General features: G+C 39.2%; 2 protein-coding genes across 7 annotated transcripts; one reads left to right on the forward strand and one right to left on the reverse strand.

The window, feature by feature from the left end:
- The first annotated feature begins 13 nt into the window (after positions 1–13).
- pkma (pyruvate kinase M1/2a) lies at positions 14–18,196 on the forward strand. Of its 6 annotated transcripts, none has more exons than XM_084929642.1 (11): positions 14–96; positions 8,445–8,626; positions 9,014–9,105; positions 11,044–11,175; positions 11,276–11,462; positions 11,568–11,838; positions 12,078–12,228; positions 12,375–12,527; positions 14,631–14,797; positions 16,645–16,826; positions 16,936–18,196. In XM_084929642.1, the coding sequence occupies exons 1-11, from the start codon at positions 56–58 to the stop codon at positions 17,040–17,042; spliced, it is 1,665 nt and encodes a 554-aa protein (XP_084785768.1). In that variant the 5' UTR covers positions 14–55; the 3' UTR covers positions 17,043–18,196. The 6 variants fall into 6 exon arrangements, with proteins under 6 accessions (XP_084785768.1, XP_084785806.1, XP_084785775.1 ...); XM_084929680.1 differs by lacking the exon at positions 14,631–14,797 and adding an exon at positions 14,058–14,224 and having other exon boundaries at positions 21–96; XM_084929649.1 differs by lacking the exons at positions 14–96; positions 14,631–14,797 and adding exons at positions 3,273–3,400; positions 14,058–14,224.
- An 83-nt stretch (positions 18,197–18,279) lies between these two features.
- Positions 18,280–21,677, reverse strand: dhdh.2 (dihydrodiol dehydrogenase, tandem duplicate 2). The gene is made up of 7 exons (XM_084929692.1): positions 21,551–21,677; positions 20,754–20,865; positions 20,443–20,606; positions 19,945–20,200; positions 19,237–19,361; positions 18,917–19,067; positions 18,280–18,722 (listed from the first exon to the last, which is right to left on the reverse strand). Exons 1-7 carry the CDS (start codon positions 21,638–21,640, stop codon positions 18,613–18,615), a joined length of 1,008 nt encoding a protein of 335 aa, XP_084785818.1. The 5' UTR covers positions 21,641–21,677; the 3' UTR covers positions 18,280–18,612.
- Between the last annotated feature and the right edge of the window lie 1,346 nt (positions 21,678–23,023).

Consider the following 23,023-nt stretch of genomic DNA (forward strand, 5'->3'; position numbering starts at 1 on the left):
CGCTGGAGTAGATGGGGTCCAAGTAAAGGAAGCCAGCAATCAGAGGGACAGCAACATGGGCAGTGGGAGTAGCAGTGCTACCACAACTGTTAACAGGTGAGTTAAACATGTAGCATGGGAAAAGGGGGTACACCTGCAGTGGGAAGTGCAGGCTTTTGTAGCAGTGCAAAAAAATAGCATCTGTGTTTTATTGTTTTTGTAAACTACATGTTTAGGATTATCTGCAGGTTTTGTTGCAGAGCTTAAACATTTTGTTCACTGCAGTTAAAATGTATTTGTGCCTGTGTCAAGGATTTACTTTCGGCAACCAGATAACTAATCACTGTGGCAAGCATTTTTTTTCATAGTTATGTACTGTTGGTCATCTTAAGCCTGCAGGGTCTCCAAATGATGCTGTCCCTCCTCGACTTTTAAAAGAGGTGTTACCTACAGTTGGTCCTTTGGTTCTTGAGCTGGTAAACCATAGTCTGATGTCAGGTGTTGTCCCTAAAGATTTTAAACATGCAGTAGTCAAACCCCTGATTAAAAAACCTGCTCTTGATCCTACGGTTCTTGCAAATTACAGGCCTATCTCCAAACTACCTTTTCTTTCCAAAATTCTTGAAAAGGTAGTTTATAGCCAAATAATGGCCTTCCTGGAAAAGCAAAATGTTTTAGAGGTTTTCCAATCTGGTTTTAAACCCTTTCATAGCACTGAATCAGCCCTTTTAAAAGTTTTTAATTACATATTTTTAGCGACTGATGCTGGGGACTGTGTTGTTCTTGTGCTTTTAGATTTGACAGCTGCATTTGATACCGTGGATCACGCCATTTTATTCTCTCGTTTGGAGCACTGGGTGGGCATTAGGGGCACAGCACTGGAGTGGTTCAGGTCCTACTTGACGGGGCGAACTTTTTGTGTCAGCCTTGGTGACTATGTGTCGTCCTCCGCTCCCCTCTTGTGTGGTGTCCCACAGGGCTCAGTTCTAGGCCCCCTCCTCTTCTCTTTATATCTGCTTCCTCTTGGTTCTGTACTGAGAAAGCACGGCATTGCTTTCCACTTTTATGCTGATGACTGTCAGATCTATGTCCCTCTAAAGAAAAAAGGAAGATACCTTACACAGCCATTACTTCAGTGTCTCGATGACATTAAGGCTTGGATGTCTGTTAACTTTTTAAAATTCAATGATAAAAAGACCGAGGTGATGGTTTTTGGTAGCCCCACTGAGACCCCCAATGTGTATGTAGATTCCCTGGCACAGTATGTTAAGCCAACTGTCACAAACCTGGGGGTCAAAGAGGACTGTGATCTGAAGTTTGATAATCAAATTAAGTCAGTGGTAAAATCTAGCTTCTTTCACCTCAGGCAGCTGGCAAAAATAAAGCCAATTCTTTCACGGCAGCACTTTGAGACAGTGATCCACGCCTTTGTTAGCACTCGGCTGGATTACTGTAATGCACTTTATATTGGGGTCAGCGCATCATATATTAGTCATCTACAGAGGGTGCAAAATGCCGCAGCTCGTCTTTTAACAGGCACTCGAAAGTTTGAGCACATTTCCCCTGTTTTAGCTTCACTTCACTGGCTGCCCATTTCTTTTAGGATTCATTTTAAAATTATTTTATTTACTTTTAAAGCTCTCCATGGCCTAGCCCCATCGTATCTCTCTGAGCTGCTACAGCCTTATACACCCACCCGCTCTCTCAGGTCAGCTGATCAGCTGCTCCTGAAGATACCCAGGACTGGGCGTAAACTTAGAGGAGATCGTGCTTTTGCTGTAGCAGCTCCAAAACTGTGGAACGAGCTTCCTTTAGAGATTAGACAGGCCAGTTCTTTATCTGTTTTTAAGTCACTCTTGAAAACCCACCTCTTTACCCTGGCCTTTGACACCACGTGAGATGTTGGTTTTTTTATTTTTATTTTTTTATTTTAGTTGTTTTTAGGTGATTCGATGCCGTTTTATCTTGTTTTTGTTTTAACATAGGGCTGTTTTTAATTTTATGTTTTATGTTTTATGTGTTTTATTTATTTATTTTGCTGTTTTCTGTTATTCTATTGTTTTAACTTATTTTCTGTACAGCACTTTGTTCCTGTGCTGGGTATTTTAAAGTGCTTTATAAATAAAATTGGATTGGATTGGATTGTATGCAAGGCACAAAGTTTACATTCTCTCTTTCTCTCTAACACAGGAAGGTTTTTAATGTAGTCCAGTGGCTTTTAAAAGTTTTCTGACATTCACAACTTCAGAAGCAGTTTATGCCTAACACATTCTATCAACTTTTACCAATTAAAAATCAATCCAATTTGAATGTTATTATTTTCTTTCCTTATTTCTCCAAAAAATGTTTTTTTATCTTAATTTTATGTCATATATTTACCTTGGTCATCATTACCCCACCTGCTTCAACCGTGGGGGACACGCCACTGTTTGGGGATGCCTGCTATAGTTTGTATTTATAAATTACAAATATGATTTAAAGTAAATAATAATAATAATAATAATAATAATAATAATTTAAATAAGGCGCAAATAATATTTACATAACATAACATAACAAATAACCGAAATTAATGTTTATATTTTAAGAGAACGTATTTTGACAATATTCAATATTAAGTAACAAAATGCACATACTTATATAACTGACCATAACCAGACTGCTGTATCATTTTTTATCGCTAGATGGAGTTAGAGTCTATAAAGAATTTCCGAGGCCCACGTTAGATTTTTCTGTCTACTGCTGACTGATTAGGAACTTACAAAATACAGCAGGGGCACTAAAAAGCATTTGGGTCTCTTATTTCTTTCTTTCTATTAACCGTCTTTTATCAACTAAGTTTAACATAAAAATATATTATGACAGCACACAAGTCGGTTACCGTATACAGCACGTCTAATGATGCTTCCCATGTTACACTAAGCAGCAGATGGTTAGCACGTCCAGGCACTAATGAAGCCAAAAGACAACAAGGAATATTTAATTAATTTAAATACTACGGGGCCTGTAAACGGAGACTGAATGCCGATGTTAAGCAAACTACTGCATTTTTCATCTTCCTCACTTTTATTCGGGAAAGCCACACATAGTCACATGTCCAGGTCCTCACGCGTCCCAACCACTACCATACGCATCTCTGTATCCTTCCGCGCTGTTTTTTATTTACCACTTCCTGGCTTTCAACAGGCGTAAACCCGATATAAAAGTGAAATAAATCTTTCTTTTTCGTGTTCTTGATGCTATAATGGTCGCAGGTTGGTTGATATAAGACTCTAAAGACCCCCTTTCCCTTTTTACATGTTCTCTCGGATGGATATCGTAGCATCCCTAGAAAGTAGTGCCATAGCTTGACGTTCTAAAGAGATCACCTTGAGCTAAGCTCAGTGATACGCCAGTCACATCGGTTCAACAGCTACTAAAGGTGGGTATCCTCAACAGGGGGTTCAGCTGCATTGTCTGTCGATCCATCGGACGTGTCACAGCTTTTAAAACCTGTAAGACTTTTACTTTCAGTAGCTATTTTTTACTCTCTGGTAAGATTACTGAGCAACTATGCGTGTTGCTCACCGACATGTGATTTCCTGTCTTTCTCATTTACCGGTATTTTAATTGGTTACTATTTTAAAGCCTCAAAAATGTAACAGTGTTAATACAGCTAGATGAATACAGTCATCTTAGATCAGCCATTTTAAACCCCTCATATGCGGACTTAGAATGCTTTTAACAGCCTTGTGGCAGTGCATTTAATAAACGGATAAGCCGAGGGAATGTATGTGTAAATTGAGCAGCTGCTTATATTACAAACTCTCAAAAAGTAGCAGTATTGTTTTTGTAGCCAACCCAGTAAATGTATGAATACCAGTAACATTTTATTTCATTCGCGTGAAACGTTGTAGAATCGCTTCCTGTTGCCTCTTGACGTGGGTGTGGCCCCTCCGTCTTTTCGGCTTCCCATTGGTCAATCTCCGTGATGCGTCTAGCTCAGGAAAATGTGACGCAGGAGGAGAACGTGACCTTTAGCGCATCGTCTTTACTATAACTTGATCTGCATTTTTATAAAACACTGATGTTTTATAGCTGATGTAGCTTTTAAATAATGAGAAAAAAATCTAGTTAATTTCATTGTAGGTAATCTAATGATGCTTAATTAAAGAATTGCGTGGTATGTGTTCTCCTTTTCCTCCGTGTGCCCGTTACTGCTAAGCTAAATTCATCACGATGCGCATCTTCATCCTTTAATTCATCAATCTTTCCTCTCTTAAGTAAATGCCGGCCACGTTAGATGTTGTGTATGGCATGACCGTCCTGTAGATCTAGTTTGAAATATTGGTTTTGTTTGACTACAGTAATTTTCCGCAGTGGTGGAAGGCCTTATTGACACTAGATACATAGGAATGAAGGCAGGTCTCATCCTGCCGGGTATGTGAACACTTCTTTTTTTCCACAAAAATAAGTCTTTTAGCTGAATTTTTAAACTGCAGTTTGATATCCTTAATAATTGTGAAATACACCTCCTGCATATGCTTTATTTTCTGAAATGCAGTTATTTGTATAACACAATAATTGTCATTGATATGACCTTCCTGGGCAAATGCGCTGTTTACAAAATGAAGTCTCATTTACAAGAGCCCAACCAAATCAGATTGTCAGGCAACTGACTGAGTTCTGTTGAAGTGATTAACTCCACAAGAGAACCTTGAGTGTCTTTGCCACTTAAAGCTACCTGCTGCTACAGTTAATGAATAAAACTACACTTTCCTCTTCTAGTAGGAACTACTGTCCTTGACCTGCTGTTTTGATAAGAAAGTTTAGCTTTAGCAAAGCGGGTGGTCAGTGTATTAATCTGGACCAAACAGCTGTTGGTCTCTCTACTGTAGATGTATGTTTGCTAATGCCGCATGGAGCCAAGTCCACCATTATGAGTATTCCTCTGCCACCACCTGACAAAATGGTCACTCTAAAGGTACACACTACCCTAAATAAAGTTTGTAATAATCTGTAGATTCTAACAACCATCATGTATTCTGAGGATTAGCTTTCTGCCACTTGACTTGCCATGTTGTGTTATTATTAGCCAAAAATCCATTTTTAGACTCGGGGCTACCCTAGACTGGTAGCAACACTGGTGTCAGAATACTCCTGTACCATCACAGAAGTCTCATGTATGTCGGTTGTATTAGATTGTGGTGACTGTCTAGTCACTGTGGGTGCTCTTCATATCCTTTATCCTCATTGAATGGATTTACTCTTGAGCTCCTGGGAATGTTGCACACATGCACGCACGTTGCTGCCGCACTCAGTTCTGCTGTAGCAAGGAGAAGTTTGTTTGCTGGCATTGGAAGCTCAAGCACACTGGGGTGGCTATGGAGGTCATTTGTGTTAACATGCTTTGTCCCCAAGAGGAACAGGAAGATCTACTGGGGGTATGTAGTGTAACCTGCAAATGGTGCCTTGGTTGAGAGAGTGTGGAGGATTGAAACCATTCAAGAGCCACCTTGGATTAGCCCAGTGTTACATCACATGCTTAACAGGTCATACAAAATGTTATGTCGCCCTGGCAGGAATGCTACTGTAACTGCTTATGATTGCACAGCTGTTTTCATAGATAAGTTGGATAAGAAATGGTTTAGAAAGATGTGATAAGGTGGTGAGAGAATATGTTACAAAAGTATATGTCTTACAAAATGATTATCAGCACTCTGCTCTTAGCTGGTCCTGTATCTGTGTCAGGGTTGCTGTAGCTGCTGCTGGTCTGTGACTACTGTCCACTAGGTATCCGGGGTTCAGAGATGCCTCTTTATGTAGTCATTGTGTTTCTCTATAACAACAAGGAGCATACAAGCTGGAACAATGCATGTTCTTTGGCCAGTCTCATTCCTTCTGGTCCAAAAATAACACTTCACTTGAGGATACAGGCAGTATGTGAGTGTGAGAGGACATTTTTCCTGAACTGCAAAAGACACAGGCAGATAATTCTGTGTCTTTGCAGAAGAAAATCTTATCAGATCCCTATTTTATGACAGTAATGATGAGACATTCAGCACATTTTTGGTTGATGCACATTTGAAATCCCCAACCTCAACAAGCAAGGGTAAGCTAGCAATTCTGTCACTAGAAGCAAGCCTGTGGTTTTATTACTATTCCTACTCTTAGATACAGCTATGTTTGTTTTGTTTTTTTTGCCAACTATGACTGTTTGTGTGTCCTGGAGACACATTATGTAGTGGGAACTACAGCAACAGGGCTTTTGAGCACTTTGGCAAGGGTCAGTATATCTGTCTGTGGAAAGCTTTTTAACACAGTAGCTTTCCAGAGATGCAACGAACAGCCTAGTAAATATAGAAGGCTTTACATGTGTGCCCACGTGTAGCACCAAGACTGGCTGTATGGTGCAGAGAGGCCTATGGCCCTGCCCAGCTTGACGTTTCTGTCACAGTTCTAAATTTTTTTTATTTTATTTTTTAATGCATCTTTTCAAGTGAATTCTCTCTCTGTTGTATAAATACAGAATTTTCCTTTTTTGGGGGGAGTTGGTTTTGGACATATTTGTAGTCGTCTAACAAACATCTTCTGTAGGAAGTTGCATAAAACTTCATTTCCACATTTCCTTCTAAATGTCTTTAAAGTTCAATACAGTCCAACATTGCAAAACTGAAGAGGTTTAACGTTAAAGATGTAACATTCAAATTAGACTGTAGAAAAGAGTGACAATGATGGCATTGCATCTAGATGTTGCATTTTTCTCAGATGTTTTGATTGTCTGATTGTCATCGGGTGTGTTTGTTCGACATCTGCTATTGTACTATTTAATCCATTTTGTTAAAGTCGTTTTATTGCTTTTTGGGTCACACCAGGAAATCATTTAAAAACAGCATGCTGCAGTAGCTAGCATGATTACAGGCTCCTTTTGCCCCCTCTGAGATTTTTTCCCTGTGGTTCAGCCCACTGAGGGGTTGAGTGTGCTGCAGTAGTGTGACTGAGCTCACGTACAACATTGGTCTGCCTCATTGATGGAAATGTTACATCACCAGTTAGCAGGCTGCTGGCAGTGAGGTTCTGTCTGGAATCCCCCACCATGATGCATTTGCATTTAGGATGTTATGAGTAAGAGAAAGTCAGACCACTACCACGTGTCTGCAGTAAATGTTCCACTGAGAAATTACTACAAAGATGGCTTTGGCTTCAGTTGTAGCTGCAGCACCTAAAAATTGTCTGTTTTCTCCAGATTTTTTTTTCTGCATTAGCCTTTGTATCCTGTTCTGTGTATATTGGTAGGGAATTAAGACTGGTACTAAAGGTGGCTTTTAGTGACTTGTCAGCCTGTTGCTTTGATTAAAAAAAATAAATACATAAAATAAACCCTTCAAATCTACTTAGAAGTGAAGTTAATCAAATCTGATTAATTTTGCTGTCTGTAAAACCAGCCTAACAAATGAAATATTTGTTTTAGTTGTGTAACCAGAGCCCTAAAAGAAGCTGCACTCATAATCAATATAGATAAGTAATGTTACACCCTGCTGAGACATGCCTACCTTGTTGGATTAAGCATGCTACAATGCTCATTGATACAGTACCTCTCATAACTCTTGATTCGTAGGCTGAAAGGAAGGGAGTGTCCCAGCCACACATAAAAGTTCCCTGTGTGCAACTGACTATATTGAGTCACTTGCCACTGCACAGGATTTTAGGTAATCTCTGTTCTATACAGCCTTGTTTTACAACTAGAAAAGCGTGATGGTTTCATGTTGAAAGTACAGAAATTCCAACCTTCTAGTTGAGATATGTGACTGTTAGCATCGGTGACTCAGCAAGAAGGGTGGGTGGTCTAGCAGCTCAATGGGCTGTACTACTGTTCTCAGTATAGAATATGGAAATGGCATAGTGAACCAGTATAAGCCTTAGCATGTCCTCTAGTGCTACAGATCAACATTAATATATTTCCTGTTAGTCTTTAAGCTATTCCAAAGGGGTTGGAGTTATTTTCCTTAATTATTGAAGCGTGAAACATTCACATCCTCAAATTCAAGATAGTCTTGTGCAAATTCTGTGCTCACAATAACCCAGTGTTAAAAAAGAAATGCAATATTTAGATTTCATAAGCCTAATGTTAAATAGTCTTTGTGTGTGTGTGTCTTTTACCTTTTGTGACTGACAACGTTTGGAGTTCGTGACTCTTAGCACTACCATGGTTCAGTTTTTCCCTTATGACAAACTGAGCCATGACTTGTGTATATCGTGACACATTTTGTTGGACTTGCGCAGTCTAATACAAAGGTATACAAAAAGGGCTTAGACTGTTAATAGTCTTACTGTTACTCTATGATATAAACTAGCCTAACTAATAGCTATCCTGTTTTACAACACAAATGCAGGTATAGGGATGATGCTTTCTGTGGAATCCAACAACCTCAGTAATAGATGAATTTTTTTTATTTTTATATATTTTTTTTCTCTTTCCTGTTTAGGAGTTCTCCAGTTGCACCAGGAATCACCATGCCTCAGTTAAAAGGAGATATGGGCTCAGCCTTCATCCAGACACAGCAGCTTCATGCTGCTACGGCCGACACTTTCCTGGAACACATGTGCCTGCTGGATATCGACTCAGAGCCCATCACTGCGCGCAACACCGGAATTATCTGCACCATTGGTTGGTCCAACCTACCTTTTTTTTTTTTTTTTTTTTTTTTTTTTTGTTAACTTGTACTCACACAATAATAGATGTGGAAGGAAGCTCTTTGTACATTTAAAAGAGAACTTCTGTTTTTAAAGCCGCTGTTGTAGGGGCAGCTTAAAAGCTAAGACACTGCATTTCTGGAGATTTAGTTTTTGGCTTTGTGGTGCAAACGTTGCAACGTCTGGTTAAGTTTTCCGTTCACACCATTGAGTCTTCATACAGTACCGTATCTTTTAACAAAATAATATCTGTTTGGAATTTTACATTTTGGACTTAAGTTTGTACACAATGACTTGTACCTCCCTGCTAGTAAACGGTATCAAAATCCTAAATGTTAGAATTTTCAATAACTCTGTGCAGGACCAGCCTCTCGATCTGTGGACATGCTGAAGGAGATGATCAAGTCTGGAATGAACATTGCTCGCTTAAACTTCTCCCATGGCACACATGAGGTGGGGTCTTCCTACAACTCGGTCCGCTATGTAAATGTCTTGGGAAATGGCAGTTTACATTTCAGACAGTTAAATCTAATTTTATCTGAGCCGATGGTTTCTTCAAATATATTTTTTTGTTTGTTTGTTTTTAAAGGTGTTGCAGATTCTGAAAATTCAGTGTAGAAATCATTAATAATTTTCTTTGAAATTTTTTTTTTTAACATACTTGACTTTAATATATTCTTGGACTGAGTAGATCTAGCTGTTTCACAAAGAATCAATGTAACTGTAGATTTGAAAATGGAAAACTAAATCAAAGCTTTGCTGTTTTGCAGTGCTAGAAAAGCAAGCAGCAACACGTTGCTTTGTTTTGGGGTTTTTTCCAGCTGGCAAAACCATAATGTTTTCTCATAGTGGTTGTGGTGTAACTTGGTATGTTGTCAGTTTGAAAGTCAGCCAATGTGATTACCTGCCACTTAAGTTATTATTGAAAGCTCTGGTTACCCAGGTAGGCAGCATAAGTCGTGGGCAGGCAGTAGCTGTTTATAAAACCACAAACAATACACTGCTAGTTAATTAGCATGCACTAAGGTGCAAAGCTGGCTGTGTTTAATTTTCTTATAGCATTTCCCACAGCACTGTAGCAAATGTTGGCCAGCATTGAGAAGTAGCAAGATTTCTGGGGGAAAAAGTGCACCTACATTCTTTATCTTCCTTTAAGATATAACAATGTATTTTAGTCTGTTTGCACTCCTGCTTGTGCTAGGATTTAGTTTCATTATTGGTGTACTACTTTTCATCAACTACTTGACTGAGGAATTTCCTTTTGAGAAACGCTACACTCAAACTTATCATACATGGCACAGTATCAGAAGGTGTCTGTCATAATCAAGTGTAACCTGTGTTCAAGGACGCACACAGTGGCATGTCACCTGTCCAGTTATTAACCGTCACAGCTTTATAGCAAAATGCACACTTAAAAATGCAAGCCCATGTCAGCCCGTGCTTCATTAACTCCTGTCTCAGGAAAACGAGACAGGAGGACGGTGCACCCCGCCCACCATTTGTTTGACCCACTGCCCTCTGACGGCGTGTCAGGTCAATCAGTTCCCACACTTCCAGACTCACAAACGGCTTCTTCCTCTGAGCCATTTGGACTGTAAACATCCCCCCCTTCCCCAACCAACACACACCCCACTCCTGCCCACCCACCTTACTAATCTGAGCCATGGATTGAGTAACCCCCATCCCTCAGGCCACTCATTTAAAAATGAGTTTTTTTTGTTTTTGTTCCAACTACTTCCAAGCACTTTGCAACTTGGTAGTACACATTTCTCCTGTTTGCTATTTATTCATGCTGCCTACTATTTATATTTTATTCCACCACAGTGGAGCGCCCAAAATTTCGTTGTACATGTACAATGACAATAAAGGGCTATTCTGTTCTCTATTCTAACCCCATGATGATAACGTATAATTATGACCCAGTTTATAGTCATGTGAGTTGTATTTTTATCTGTTAATTGTCTGGCGTTACTTTTATGTCTGCTTTGTAAAACCTTTATCTGAGAATAAATGCATAAAATAGTATTACTCTTTAACATGTCTGTGAAGGTCCTCAGTCATCCAGGTCATCGTAGTCAAAGGAGCTTGCAAAGAAAAGTGTCTGGACTTCTTTAAGTTGCTTGAAGACGTTTCACCTCTCAGAAGCTTCTCCAGTTCTTTCTTTCATCCTTCTCGGATGAGAGGTGAAACGTCTTCAAGCAACTTAAAGAAGTCCAGACGCTTTTCTTTGCAAGCTCCTTTGACTACTCTTTAACATGTTTGCAGTCCAAGATGGAATAGAAAGAGGTTGTTAGGCACAGTTTTGACTGAAAGAAATAGTTGGGGTTGACATCTGGCGAAGAGTATTTACTGGAAATATATTAACATATTGACTTCTTCCTTTCTTTACAGTATCATGCGCAAACAATCAAGAACGTTCGTGAGGCATGTGAGAGCTTTGAGCCTGGCAGCATCCAGTACAGGCCTATTGGCATTGCTCTGGACACCAAGGGCCCAGAGATCAGGACTGGCCTCATTAAGGGAGTGAGTTTAGCTCCACTTGTTCTTTACAAAGCTTCAGTAGAATAAAACCCAACCAGAAAGAACAATAACTTATGTGATGATTGTGTTAATGATTTGACAGAGTGGTACTGCTGAGGTGGAGCTGGTGAAAGGCAACATGATCAAGCTTACCTTAGATGATGCTTACCAGGAGAACTGCAGTGAGGACATTCTCTGGCTTGATTACAAGAACATTACCAAAGTTGTCGAAGTTGGCAGCAAGGTCTACATTGACGATGGACTCATATCCCTGCAAGTCAAGGAGATTGGTGAGTAAAAGCCAGGCCATGATAAATGAGGCCAGCCTCAAAGTCTCTTCTTCTGATCTATTATAATATTTAGAAAATACTTATGTTTATTTTTCACCTCCAAAGGCACTGATTTCCTCAGTTGTGAGATCGAGAATGGTGGCACCTTGGGAAGTAAGAAGGGAGTGAACCTCCCCGGTGCTGCTGTAGACCTGCCAGCTGTTTCTGATAAGGACATCCAAGACCTGCAGTTTGGTGTGCAGCAGGGAGTCGACATGGTCTTTGCCTCTTTCATTCGCAAAGCGGATGATGTGCATGCTGTCCGCGCAGTGCTAGGAGAGAAGGGCAAAAACATTAAGATCATCAGCAAGCTTGAGAACCATGAAGGTGTACGCAGGTGTGTGGAAATGGCTTGCTATATCAATATCTTTTATTTAAATGATGGTGTATTGTAGAGGAGCAATAAAAGATTAAGCTGAAACCTTTTTTTTTTTTTTTTTTTTTTTTTTTTTTTTTAAAGGGCTTTAAAGTGGTCTTTATGAGTGTATGTTTATGCCATAGTCCTGACAATATATCATAATAAATGGTTGCACTTGATGAATTTGATAAGCTGGAATTTTTCTACCTGTTTTGCAGATTTGATGAGATCATGGAGGCCAGCGACGGTATCATGGTTGCCCGAGGTGACCTGGGTATTGAGATCCCCACAGAAAAGGTCTTCCTTGCCCAGAAAATGATGATCGGTCGCTGCAACAAAGCTGGCAAGCCAATCACCTGTGCCACTCAGGTCAGACAGCAGTAAAGAAAATGTTGCATTTCCTCCTAGCACATCTAGTTTGCTGAGTACTCGGTGTACTAATCATCCTGTCGGCCTAAATGTGTTCACCTACGTAAATTTTAACCAGACTGGTTTTGTTTTCCTAAATTATTCAGATGTTGGAGAGCATGATCAAGAAGCCTAGACCCACTCGTGCTGAGGGCAGTGATGTAGCCAACGCAGTGCTGGATGGAGCCGACTGTATTATGCTCAGTGGAGAGACTGCCAAGGGAGACTATCCTCTGGAGGCAGTGCGCACACAGCACATGGTGAGTTAATGTATAATAACAATATCAAAAGATGGGGAAAATATCTCAAATTAGGCCATAAAGAACTGTAATTTAAAGTAATGGTTTTGTGATTTGATTGCATGAATTACAATTATAAATTGGAAAAGATTATAGCTACTGGGTGGTTATGCTTTCATTCTTTCCCTTTTTTCCCCTTTCGATTTTTTTTTTTTTTTTTTTTTTTTTTTTGTGTTCACTTTCATGCCCATTGGCATAAATTTTTTACTTTGTCACTTGGTGAAACTTTAAGATGTCAGCAGACATCATCAATATACAAATGAACCATGTTAAAATTCTCAGTTGGGATAATTGACAAAATCCCAGTGATAACTCCATCTGTGTTTGGAATTTAAAATAACTCTGACATTGCATGATTTCCAAATCATAATGCATGTTGCCTGAACCCCTTCATCTAACGCATTGGCTGTTACTGCTATTGTTTACTAGTTACTAAAGTTGCTATGATTTCAGGGAAATCTGTGGAACTTTGGTAGCTGTTAAATAATTCATAGTGCAAATCACTTGTATTCCAGAAAGAGGAAAAAAAAAATGTGGCTGCTGGAAAAGGGAACAGAAAAAGCATTTTTAAATGATGCTACACTCAATGACCTGATTAACAAGGGACTGTGGAGATTCCTTAAAATTTGCACACCTGTATACCCACATTTGTGTTGTTTAGTTAGGGACAGTCTGAATGAAGTACAATAAAAGTAAAGCACCTTTTGATGAAGTCTTAGACCCCATAGAAATTTGCTCTAAAGTATGCACTTAATGCTGTGTTCATTATTCATGCCTTTTTTTGGCTTACTGCAACTGTTCACAGCTACTCTGCAATAGAGATGCAGTGACTCAGCAGTCCTGCAGATCTTAGTTTTGAACTTGCTGCCCCCACAGTGAAGCTGGAAGGAATGCTTTAGAATCTTATGTACAGTACAGCCTCTTAATAGCCTCTGTTTATTTAAATAAAACACTTACTTAGTAAGAAAAAGGAAAATAAAACTAACCTCTTCTAAGCCTCTGTTAAAAGTTATTTCTGTATGGTTCCTCTTTATTCCTCCTGGCTGCCCTTAACAGTTTCTTCAGCTTTTTGTGCAGTTTGTTTTGACTCACTGTTTGTCATTTGTTTTCAACCCAGTAGCTTCTTTAGGACATATTTGTGATTTAATGTTTTAGATAATTTAATTTAAAATTAATATGCAGTTCACTGTATGTCATATTTAATATCATGTAAAAGTTTTTGTATTTTAATCTTGACATTCCCCTTTTTCCCCACTTACCGCACACCTAAATTCTTATATTGCCTTTCATTTCTTTTTTTTTTTTTCTTTTTTTTTTTTTTAAACCTCCTTCACTAACTTTTTTTGCGTCCCTTTAACATTGTCCCTCTGTTTTTCATCTTCCTTAATTTTTTTTTTTTTTCCTTTTTCTTGTCACTTATTCTTGCTTTACAACTGTTTGCCTGGTTTGAAAACTCCTTTCTTCGATGCATCTTGCCCTCACTTGTGCCAGATTGCTCGTGAAGCCGAGGCAGCCATGTTCCATCGGCAGGTGTTTGAGGACCTGCGTCGTTCCACGCCGCACTGCAAAGACCCTGCTGAGGCCATTGCAATCGGTGCGGTGGAGGCCTCCTTTAAGAGCTTGGCCTCTGCGATCATTGTGCTCACAGGCTCTGGAAGGTAGGCAGGTTATCTGGTCTGCCAGTTGGTGGAGGTCACTAATAACTGTATTTAAGGAGTCTGAGAGGCAGCGTAGGGCCAGCCAGGGACTTTCCAAGGGAACAACTGGGAGAGCTGGCAAACATAACTAGACTCATGGTTGGATGTTAAGAAGTTCTATAGAAGCAGTTAAATGCTTGTGTGGGGACCCTAAAGAAAAAAGACAACCTATCCCCAACCCTATTACTCAATGTTCTTCTTCACTGATTTGTGTGTGTGAACATCTTCATTAGCTTCATTGGCCATCCTTGTTTAACCAGGAGTCTAGCTACACATTTGCCAGTTAATCCCATTGGTGTGAGTACCTCATTATATAGTGTGTGTGATTGAGAGTAACCCCTCCCCAACCCTTCCCTTCGGGGTTCAGATAGCACGAGAGGCCGAGGCAGCCACCTTCCACAGAAAGCTGTTTGTGGAGCTGAGGAGACACTCACAGCTGACCAGAGATCCTACAGAAGCAGTAGCTGTTGGAGCTGTTGAGTCATCCTTCAAATGCTGTGCTAGTGCCATTATTGTTCTCACTAAGACTGGAAGGTAAGAAAAAGTGGAATAGAGGTGACATGATTCAGGACCGAAGGTAAGGTGTCGCCAAACGTGTGCCTGCCCATTTAACCCAGCTCCTCCGTCTTCCTCAAACACCTAATGTACTTGTGAAAATCCCCATCCTTCTAGTGTGTGTGTGTGTGTGTGTGTGTGTGATAACAGTAACTAATTTTATAAAAAAATGAGACAGTTATGTCATTAGCCCAGGTGCCCATCTTTTAGACTCTTGTCATTTATAGTTTTGTGAAATTTTAGTTTGGATTGTCGTATTGGCTCAAAATGTTTGAGAACTTGTGTCAAAAATATTATTTTAAAACCATAACTTATTTACACACTATGGTGTAAATATGCAGATTTTAAAAAATTGCCAGCATTTTTCTCTTCTCGTTATTAGCTGTACAGCAGCTGGTTTATTCAGAGAACCGCAAGTTCACGTTTAACAAAGTGATCCTTTAACAGTCTTTGCTATTAGAGGATCACTTGGTCTTTAACCGTGGACATCTTGGGCTACTGACAGTGACCTTAAACCTCTGCATATCGATGCTAAAACATAAGTGTTGTCACTTATTTTGGGCTACTCTGACCACTCACTATGGAAATGTTAGAGACTGGTTGCTTCCCTTGCCTCTCATAACTGTTGGGAGCAGGACACTGAGAAATAGAAATGAGCCAGACTATATGAGAACAATTGTGTGTGTGTGGGTGGTGGATTATTAATTGCACTGAATTGCTTCTTTCAGGAAACCATCAGTATGGAGATGATTTGCATATATTAAGTTGTTAGTTTCTTACTTAGTGCTTAAAATCACTAAGTATTATGAGCTAAATGCTTGGATATGTCTGCTTGGTTAAATGTTTTGCACTTTTTGAAGAAAAAAAAAAATCTAATTAAAACCTCATTGTTCTGCACAACCTTTTTTAACTACTAATTTACAAAACATTGGGATTCTCACCCATGTTAAATGGATCACTGAAACATTGAGTGTATTTTGGAAGTAGTATGTTAACCCCTAATGATATCAAGTATAACAACTGGAATCAGAAATAAAGGAAGAGTTCCATTAATGAAACGTGACTGGAGGGCTTTATAATAGGAAAAATTTCAGCCATTTTACAAGAGGAATTTGCTAATGTGAAATCGTGTTCCAAAAAGAAGTCAGCCTTGCAATCAAAAAGCACTGAATACCATAAAGCTGTAAAGAAGTTCAAAGTCCTTTACAAAAGTTTATATGTTGATCAGAGTATTGTTAGTTAAGAAAAAATGATTTAATACTGTGGCTGTGTCCTTGACAGAGATGAGCGAAGCTTCTAGCTGTCTGTTAAAAGATGAGTTGGCTAAAGTTGCTGTTCACAGGTGTACCATATGCTAATCATGGGACACATCAATTGGTACAGTAGCACAGAGCAGGGATAACAATACACTCCAGAAATAAACATCAGTTTGTCAGAGCACCTTGACATAAAACACTGTTTAATCCCTATTTTTTTGTTGCTGATGAAACTTTAAATTAAGGTTACTCCATAATGAAGCAAAAAGATGGTAGCTACAACAGGACAGATGGATATAAAATTAAACATGCTCATTAAAGACACCATATTGCAATTATTTGCCTAAGAACATGTGGTTATCTTTACTTGATCATTTTAACTTTGAGACTTGGGCTATGATTGGACCAATCAATACAAATTTTTGGGCAGTTGTAATGGGTTCACCTGCTCAGTATGCATTAAAATCCCTCCATTTCCTTTTTGGAATCTCTTCAGTAAACTTGTACTACTGCAGTGTTTACATCAATGAAATATGGATGAAGTGTTTAGTTTCCTCTGTGTCCATGCAGGTCTGCCCACCTGATTTCCAGGTACCGGCCCCGTGCCCCCATCCTCGCTGTGACCCGTAATGCTCAAACGGCTCGTCAGGCCCACCTGTACCGCGGCATCTTCCCTGTCCTCTACACAAAGCCCGGAAACGAAGTGTGGGCAGAGGATGTAGACCTGCGTGTCAACTTTGCTATGGAAATGGGTAAGCTGTTACCTTTAATACCCTGTATACTGTAAAGCTAATTTAATACATCAAATAACCACTGCTTCATTTATTGTTTCATAATGATTTTTTTCTTTTTTTTTTTTAGGCAAGGCCAGAGGCTTCTTCAAAGAGGGTGACGTTGTCATCGTGTTGACTGGCTGGCGTCCGGGCTCTGGTTACACCAACACCATGCGTGTGGTTCTGGTGGCCTGAACAGCCAGGAGGGCAGCTCTGCTTTCTCCTTTTTCTTTTTTTCCCTTTCATCTATCTTTCATAGCGTTCCAGCACCACACCTCACTCCTGCTCACAGCCTTTGGAATCCAGACACTGGGGCTCACATGCTCTACCATTCAACAACTTAGCATTTAGGAAATGATGCAAAGGATTTTTGAAAAGGTACAACCCTCATGGTCGAGGTTTTGAGTGTGAGTGGAGTGTGTTTTTCGCACAGTTCTACCTATGTTCCATTCCCTTCAATTACCTAAATCAAACCAGTCTTCAGGGCCTCAGTAACACACCCTGACCAGAAACTGCTGTATTTATTCACTCAGAACACTTGTATAACTTTAAAAGTTGAATTTTATGAGTGACTGCTTCCTGGTCTGTGTGCATGTGCGTACTGACTCATGTTTAGGTGGGGTTGGTGGTGGAGCCAGCTGACCTTACCAGAGCCCCTTGAGTCTGTAAGAGCATACTAAAAACACTCCTCAGCTGGTTAATTGAACAAAGTAGTGGCATTCTCTGGGCTCCTCGCACAGTGGCTCCACCACTCCACCCAAACAAATCCTGCTCTAGTGCTGTCTATATGAAGTGTCCTCATTCGCCAGCTTTCACTGTACAACAGTGTATATGTAAGTGTTGCACTCCTAATTTACTCCAATGTTACATTCAATATTATACTTGACTCTTGTGAGTGGTGAACTTTTGTTTTGGGACATCCAATACTACTTATATTTTCACTGTCTATAGAAAGCTAGTTTTGGATGTCTAATTCAGAGGTAGTTACTGTGTTTGTGTGTTTAGTTGTGTCAAAGCCTTCACATTTCTTTGCATTTAGATGATATCAAAGCTGGCACCTATGGAAAAACGTGTGGTTCACTAAAGATGACTTGTGTGATTGAGTATAGGACTGATGTAAAGATATGAAGCCCTGATCCTCTAAGTCAAAGGTGGTGATGGGTAGGATCCCAGATTTTCTGTCTCTGTTGGTGACCCACTGTAACTGTCTCCACGTGTGTAACATGCTTTTGATTGTAATGCTAGAGTGTAAGAACTAACAAAATGTAAAGGAGTATTATAATGCTTAGCTGGTGTACTGAGCTGTCCAACAAGACTTGAGTTCCATCAATAAAAGAGATGAGCACCTATCTGAATGTTGTGATGCGTTTGAATCATTGTTTGTGGGTATATTCAATTTCCGTGCACAAAGTAAAGGATTCGGGTGAAAAAATTTCTAGTGAGACTTGACTCCTTTATTAAAATTTATTTAAATGTGTTCTAATCACCAAAAGGTTTCACAGTGGTACAGTGTATTGCTAGACGCAACAGTATCCAGGAATGTAAGAACTTACAAGTACAGTTGGCAAAGTGTTTTTCCATATTTGACCATTAATGACAATATTTTTAACATCTTCTGTAGTGGCTGGGTTTGGCTGAAGGATAGTCTTTATCCTTACAACTTGATGTGTTCCTTGCAGTGGTGTAGGAATAAAGGTTACTTTTGAACCAATAAAAGAAAATTATCTGGCTCCCGTTAATCACAGCATGGGTACGTGTTTAACATTTACTGGCAGTCCTGGCTGTACACCACCCCCACCTGCCTGCGGATCTCATCCTCCAATTCAGCCAGCAGGAGAGAGTCTGCATGGGACATGACAGTACTTTCCTTCAGCCCTAGGGGGGGGAAGAAATAATGTTAGGCTTGCTTATGTTTTTAAGTAGTGTTTCTGATGCCACCTTGTGTTAAAGGTGTGCATTACAAGTCAGTCAATAGCCAAAATATTTGGACCATTAATTTTTTTTTTTTTTTTTTTTTTTTTTTTTCCCCTTAGTGTGGATGCAGACTAATAATCTAAAAGTCTCAGTACCTTTGAGCAAACACTGTCGAACCTCTTCTGCTTCATAACGCATTCCTGTACTATTGATGAAGTTGAGAGGCAAATAGGGTTCTGGAACTGGGTACTCAGTCTCCTTCTCATTCACCACTAATGATGTGGGGCACCACATAGGAGCAGGGACCTAAGAAATAAATAGATTTAAATAAATAATATTAAAAAAATATATATAGATATTTGATTCAGAAATTACCTTGGTTGACTTTGAAATGATTTGTATGATGTATATCCTTAATGATTAACAAAAGGTTTGCTCAAACGAATAAAATTTTATTTAACCTTTGATGACCTACCCGAACTGTGCCCTTTGTTCCCATAATAATGGCATCATTGGGCAGTTGTACACCTGAGGAGCAGGTAATCACTGCCATTCTGTTCTTGGAGTACTTCAGAATGGCGACCACGGTCTCATCCACTCCTATAATAACAATATAATTTATATTATATATATATTGTTATATATTTGTTATTATATACTATAATAGCAAAGAAAGTACATTTGGTAAAGACACATTAGGATGAAGGAATATGGAGACATGGTTGGCTGAAAATATTGGACCATAAATAACTGCTGCAGTTCAACCTTTATTGTGCCTCATAAAGGCAACAATAGATAAAGACTTAAAAGAGGAATGCTGTAAAAGAAAAAAATCTGAGTTCACACTCAGCAGGTGCCATGGTGTCACTAAAGCGGGAACATTAACTTTACAACTTGAGCTTTTTTCAGATTTCAGTTCCCTATAATGTTATCACATGACAAGCTGCTACTGAAAACAGCTTTGTCACTGTCAGCTCTATTGTGGACCACAAAAATAATACATTTTAGTGACTAAAATGTTAACAAAGATTGTTTTTTCATTGTTTTTAAGCGAGCAACAGAAAAAAAGAATGAGTCAGCTATTCCACCATTGCCATTTGACTCAGGACAGTAGTATAAACAGCATTATCGTGTAAGTACAAAACTACATGTTAATAAGTGACACGGCTTTAAAAGTCATTACCAGTCTCCACGTGCACTACTCCATTAGCTTGGATGCTCTCTGGCTTCTCTCCATTATACACCATGGATACAAACTGCAAGCAGTAGATCCCAATGTCTAGTAATGCTCCTCCACCTAGCTCCTTCTGCACTGCTCTCGGTACATGCATCAATGGCACACCAAACTCTGATCTGACCATCTTCACTTCGCCCAGCTCCCCCTGGGCCAGCAATCGTCTGATCTCAACTGAGACTGGGAAAAAGCGGGTCCAAACAGCCTGGAACAAAAACACAGTAGATATTTCATACACTCACATTATACGTACTTGGTTCTGAGTAAATTACATAGAATCGTCTAAAAATTAACTAAATGTTTTTACATTCTCTTATTTACATGAGGGTTTGACACTTTGACGTGCACCAAAATTGAAATAAAGAAACACTTATGACTAATAGTGAAGGTGAAAAATAACACCAAGAGGAGAATTTCCTTTTTCTTTATGGTTTTCTGTACTTGTACCTCCATGAGAAAGACATTATTCTTTTTGGCTGAGGCCAGAATCTGCTGCACCTCCTTGGTGTTCATAGCCAGTGGCTTCTCACACAGCACATTCTTCTTGGCATTTGTAAAGACCAGACAAGTGTTCAGATGGTATGGGTGGATTACTCCGATGTACACCACATCTGCAAATACATAAAGATGCCGACCATAGAGAGCACCATAACAAGAATGATTATGGAGTCTAACAAACATCTAAGTCCTAACCAGAGCAGGAGCTTTAAATCATCAGCGAAGCAAACTGAATCAGCAAACTTTTGGCAGAAACTGACCAATGTCAGGATCTCTGGCCAGCTCCTCATAACTGCCATACGCTTTGGAGATGCTGTGTTTTTTGGCAAATTCCTGTGCATCCTCCAGCTTGCGTGCTGCCACAGCCACAACCTGTAAATACAGTCACAGATGAGTTCCTCCTGTCAATAACTAAGTAAGCAGGCAGTTTCTTGTTGAGTCTTGTCTTGTTTCCCGTTCCAGTTTATATAAATCTTCTGGATATATAACAATTAGGTAAGATTTTTATCTTTTGTTAGTATACAGGCTCCCTCAGTGCCACCACAAGGTCATCAGTTAAGTGTGATATGACACACACACACAGAATCTTTAACTCTCAAGGCCATTTTGTATTCACAAACTAGGAAAAGCCAGTCTCAAGTTTCTGTTTCTTTGTAAACTTCGTTGCAAATAAAACGGAAGTTTTAGGGAAACTTATAGATATTTATGTACCATAACTGTTGATTTGTGGAGTGCCAAGAATTTGAAATACCCATTTATTGCGTTATTTACGGTAAACATGTAACGCGTATTGTCAACATACTGCAAACTGTAACTTGCAGTTTTCGCAAGTTCACGGCCGGGTCACTTGTATCGGCTTTTGTTAAAGACACAAACTGAAAATATACAACATTGCGTCAATCGAATGTTGTAAGAAACTGATTTCAAAAGCACTTCTAATCAGTAGAAACTGAGCGGCAGTCAGCACGGCTACAGGAAACCACGCTGAGTGATAAGGAGAAGGTTTATGTTTGATCACTGGATAGATTTGTGAACAGTAGTTCGCTAACAGAAATACCTGATGGTCTTCAGGTGGAAGAGTTTTCAGGGCCACGGTGAAGTCATGACTGATCTTCCCGGCGCTGCAGATTCCCCACCTGGTTGCCATATTGGACACGGCGGACTGAGACAGATTTGAAGCAGCAGTTGCTGTTCTCGGCCTCAGAGTGGCGACACAGCATGCAATGTGGACTTTCAGACACAAGTTGCATTTTCCTACCTGTCTGCGTTGTAGCTTCATGTAAAGACAAATGCATTGCGTCGTTATATAATATAACCTGCAAGCAGTGAAAAGAAATGTAAACTAAAACAGGGAGAGCAAAGAATAAAGAAATGCATTTAAAAATATGTAAAAACATACTTTGTTCTTTAGTTATTTAAATACAAACAACCGAAATTAGGAACTAAACAGACGATTATCAGACTACTGTTACAGAAAGTCACGTTTTCATGAAATTAAAAAAAATCAGAAAATAGCAGCTAGATTTTTTCCAGGTTTCCCAGAGGTGCTGCCAGCATTACAGACACAGCACGTGGAAATTCATTGCATGCGTGAAATAAAGACAATACTATGCTGACGATGTGGTTTTTAAAACTACTGCGTCGTAACTGTGACCATAAAGGAAGAACTAAAAACGTTTTTTTCTTCTAATTTCTTATTCCATCTGTCCCCACTAAGGGGAGCTCTTTTCCTTTAATCTTTGTAATAATAACCCCCACACTGTTTTAACTTTGATTCCCTCTTTTACAGTGGGTATACTGCTTACTTATTTTGTTAATTACTATTAATTGATTTGCCTATTATATATTTATCTTTATAAAAACAGTCTGTTATAACCTGATTCCACTACAGTCACCAAATTTTATGTGCCTTTTTTTCGCTGACTGATTCTGTTGTGTTTTCCTCTTTATTTTTGTCAATTATAATTTAGCTGTATATCCTGGAGTCTTAACTTTGTCCTAGGGAATAATAGGGCGTGGAACACGACCTAACTAGGCATAGTTAGGGCGTGGAACACGACCTAACTAGGCATAGTTTTTGAATGGATTCACTTGTTTGTTTGTTTTTAGGACATAAATCACATGACATGTTAGAGCAGAGCTGATATTTACTTTGTTTAAAGCTGCACAGTCCATTTATTTAACCTGCCCATTAAATAGCATAAAAGTTTTTAGTATAAACACAGCAGATGTGTAGAAAGATATATCTATGATTAAATTACCCAAAAATCAAATAATAAAAATATGTCATTTTGAAGCCATGGGATAAAATCTGTATGTATGTATACATAAATATGTGTGTTTTTATATATATTTAGACATGGCCCTACTATATATAATTCTATATATCCTTCAGGTTTTTATCAGTCCTGCGAACCCAAATGGTTGAAATTAAAAGTAAAAATATTAAATAAGCCATACCCTTCCCTGACTGAAAAAGCCTTTCTTAAGTCCTAACCTTGAAAATCAGACAGTGCAACCTATTTTTGAA

This window comes from Perissodus microlepis, chromosome 1, assembly GCF_051167445.1.
Source record: "Perissodus microlepis isolate ML-2025 ecotype Zambia chromosome 1, ASM5116744v1, whole genome shotgun sequence".
NCBI lineage: Eukaryota > Metazoa > Chordata > Actinopteri > Cichliformes > Cichlidae > Perissodus > Perissodus microlepis.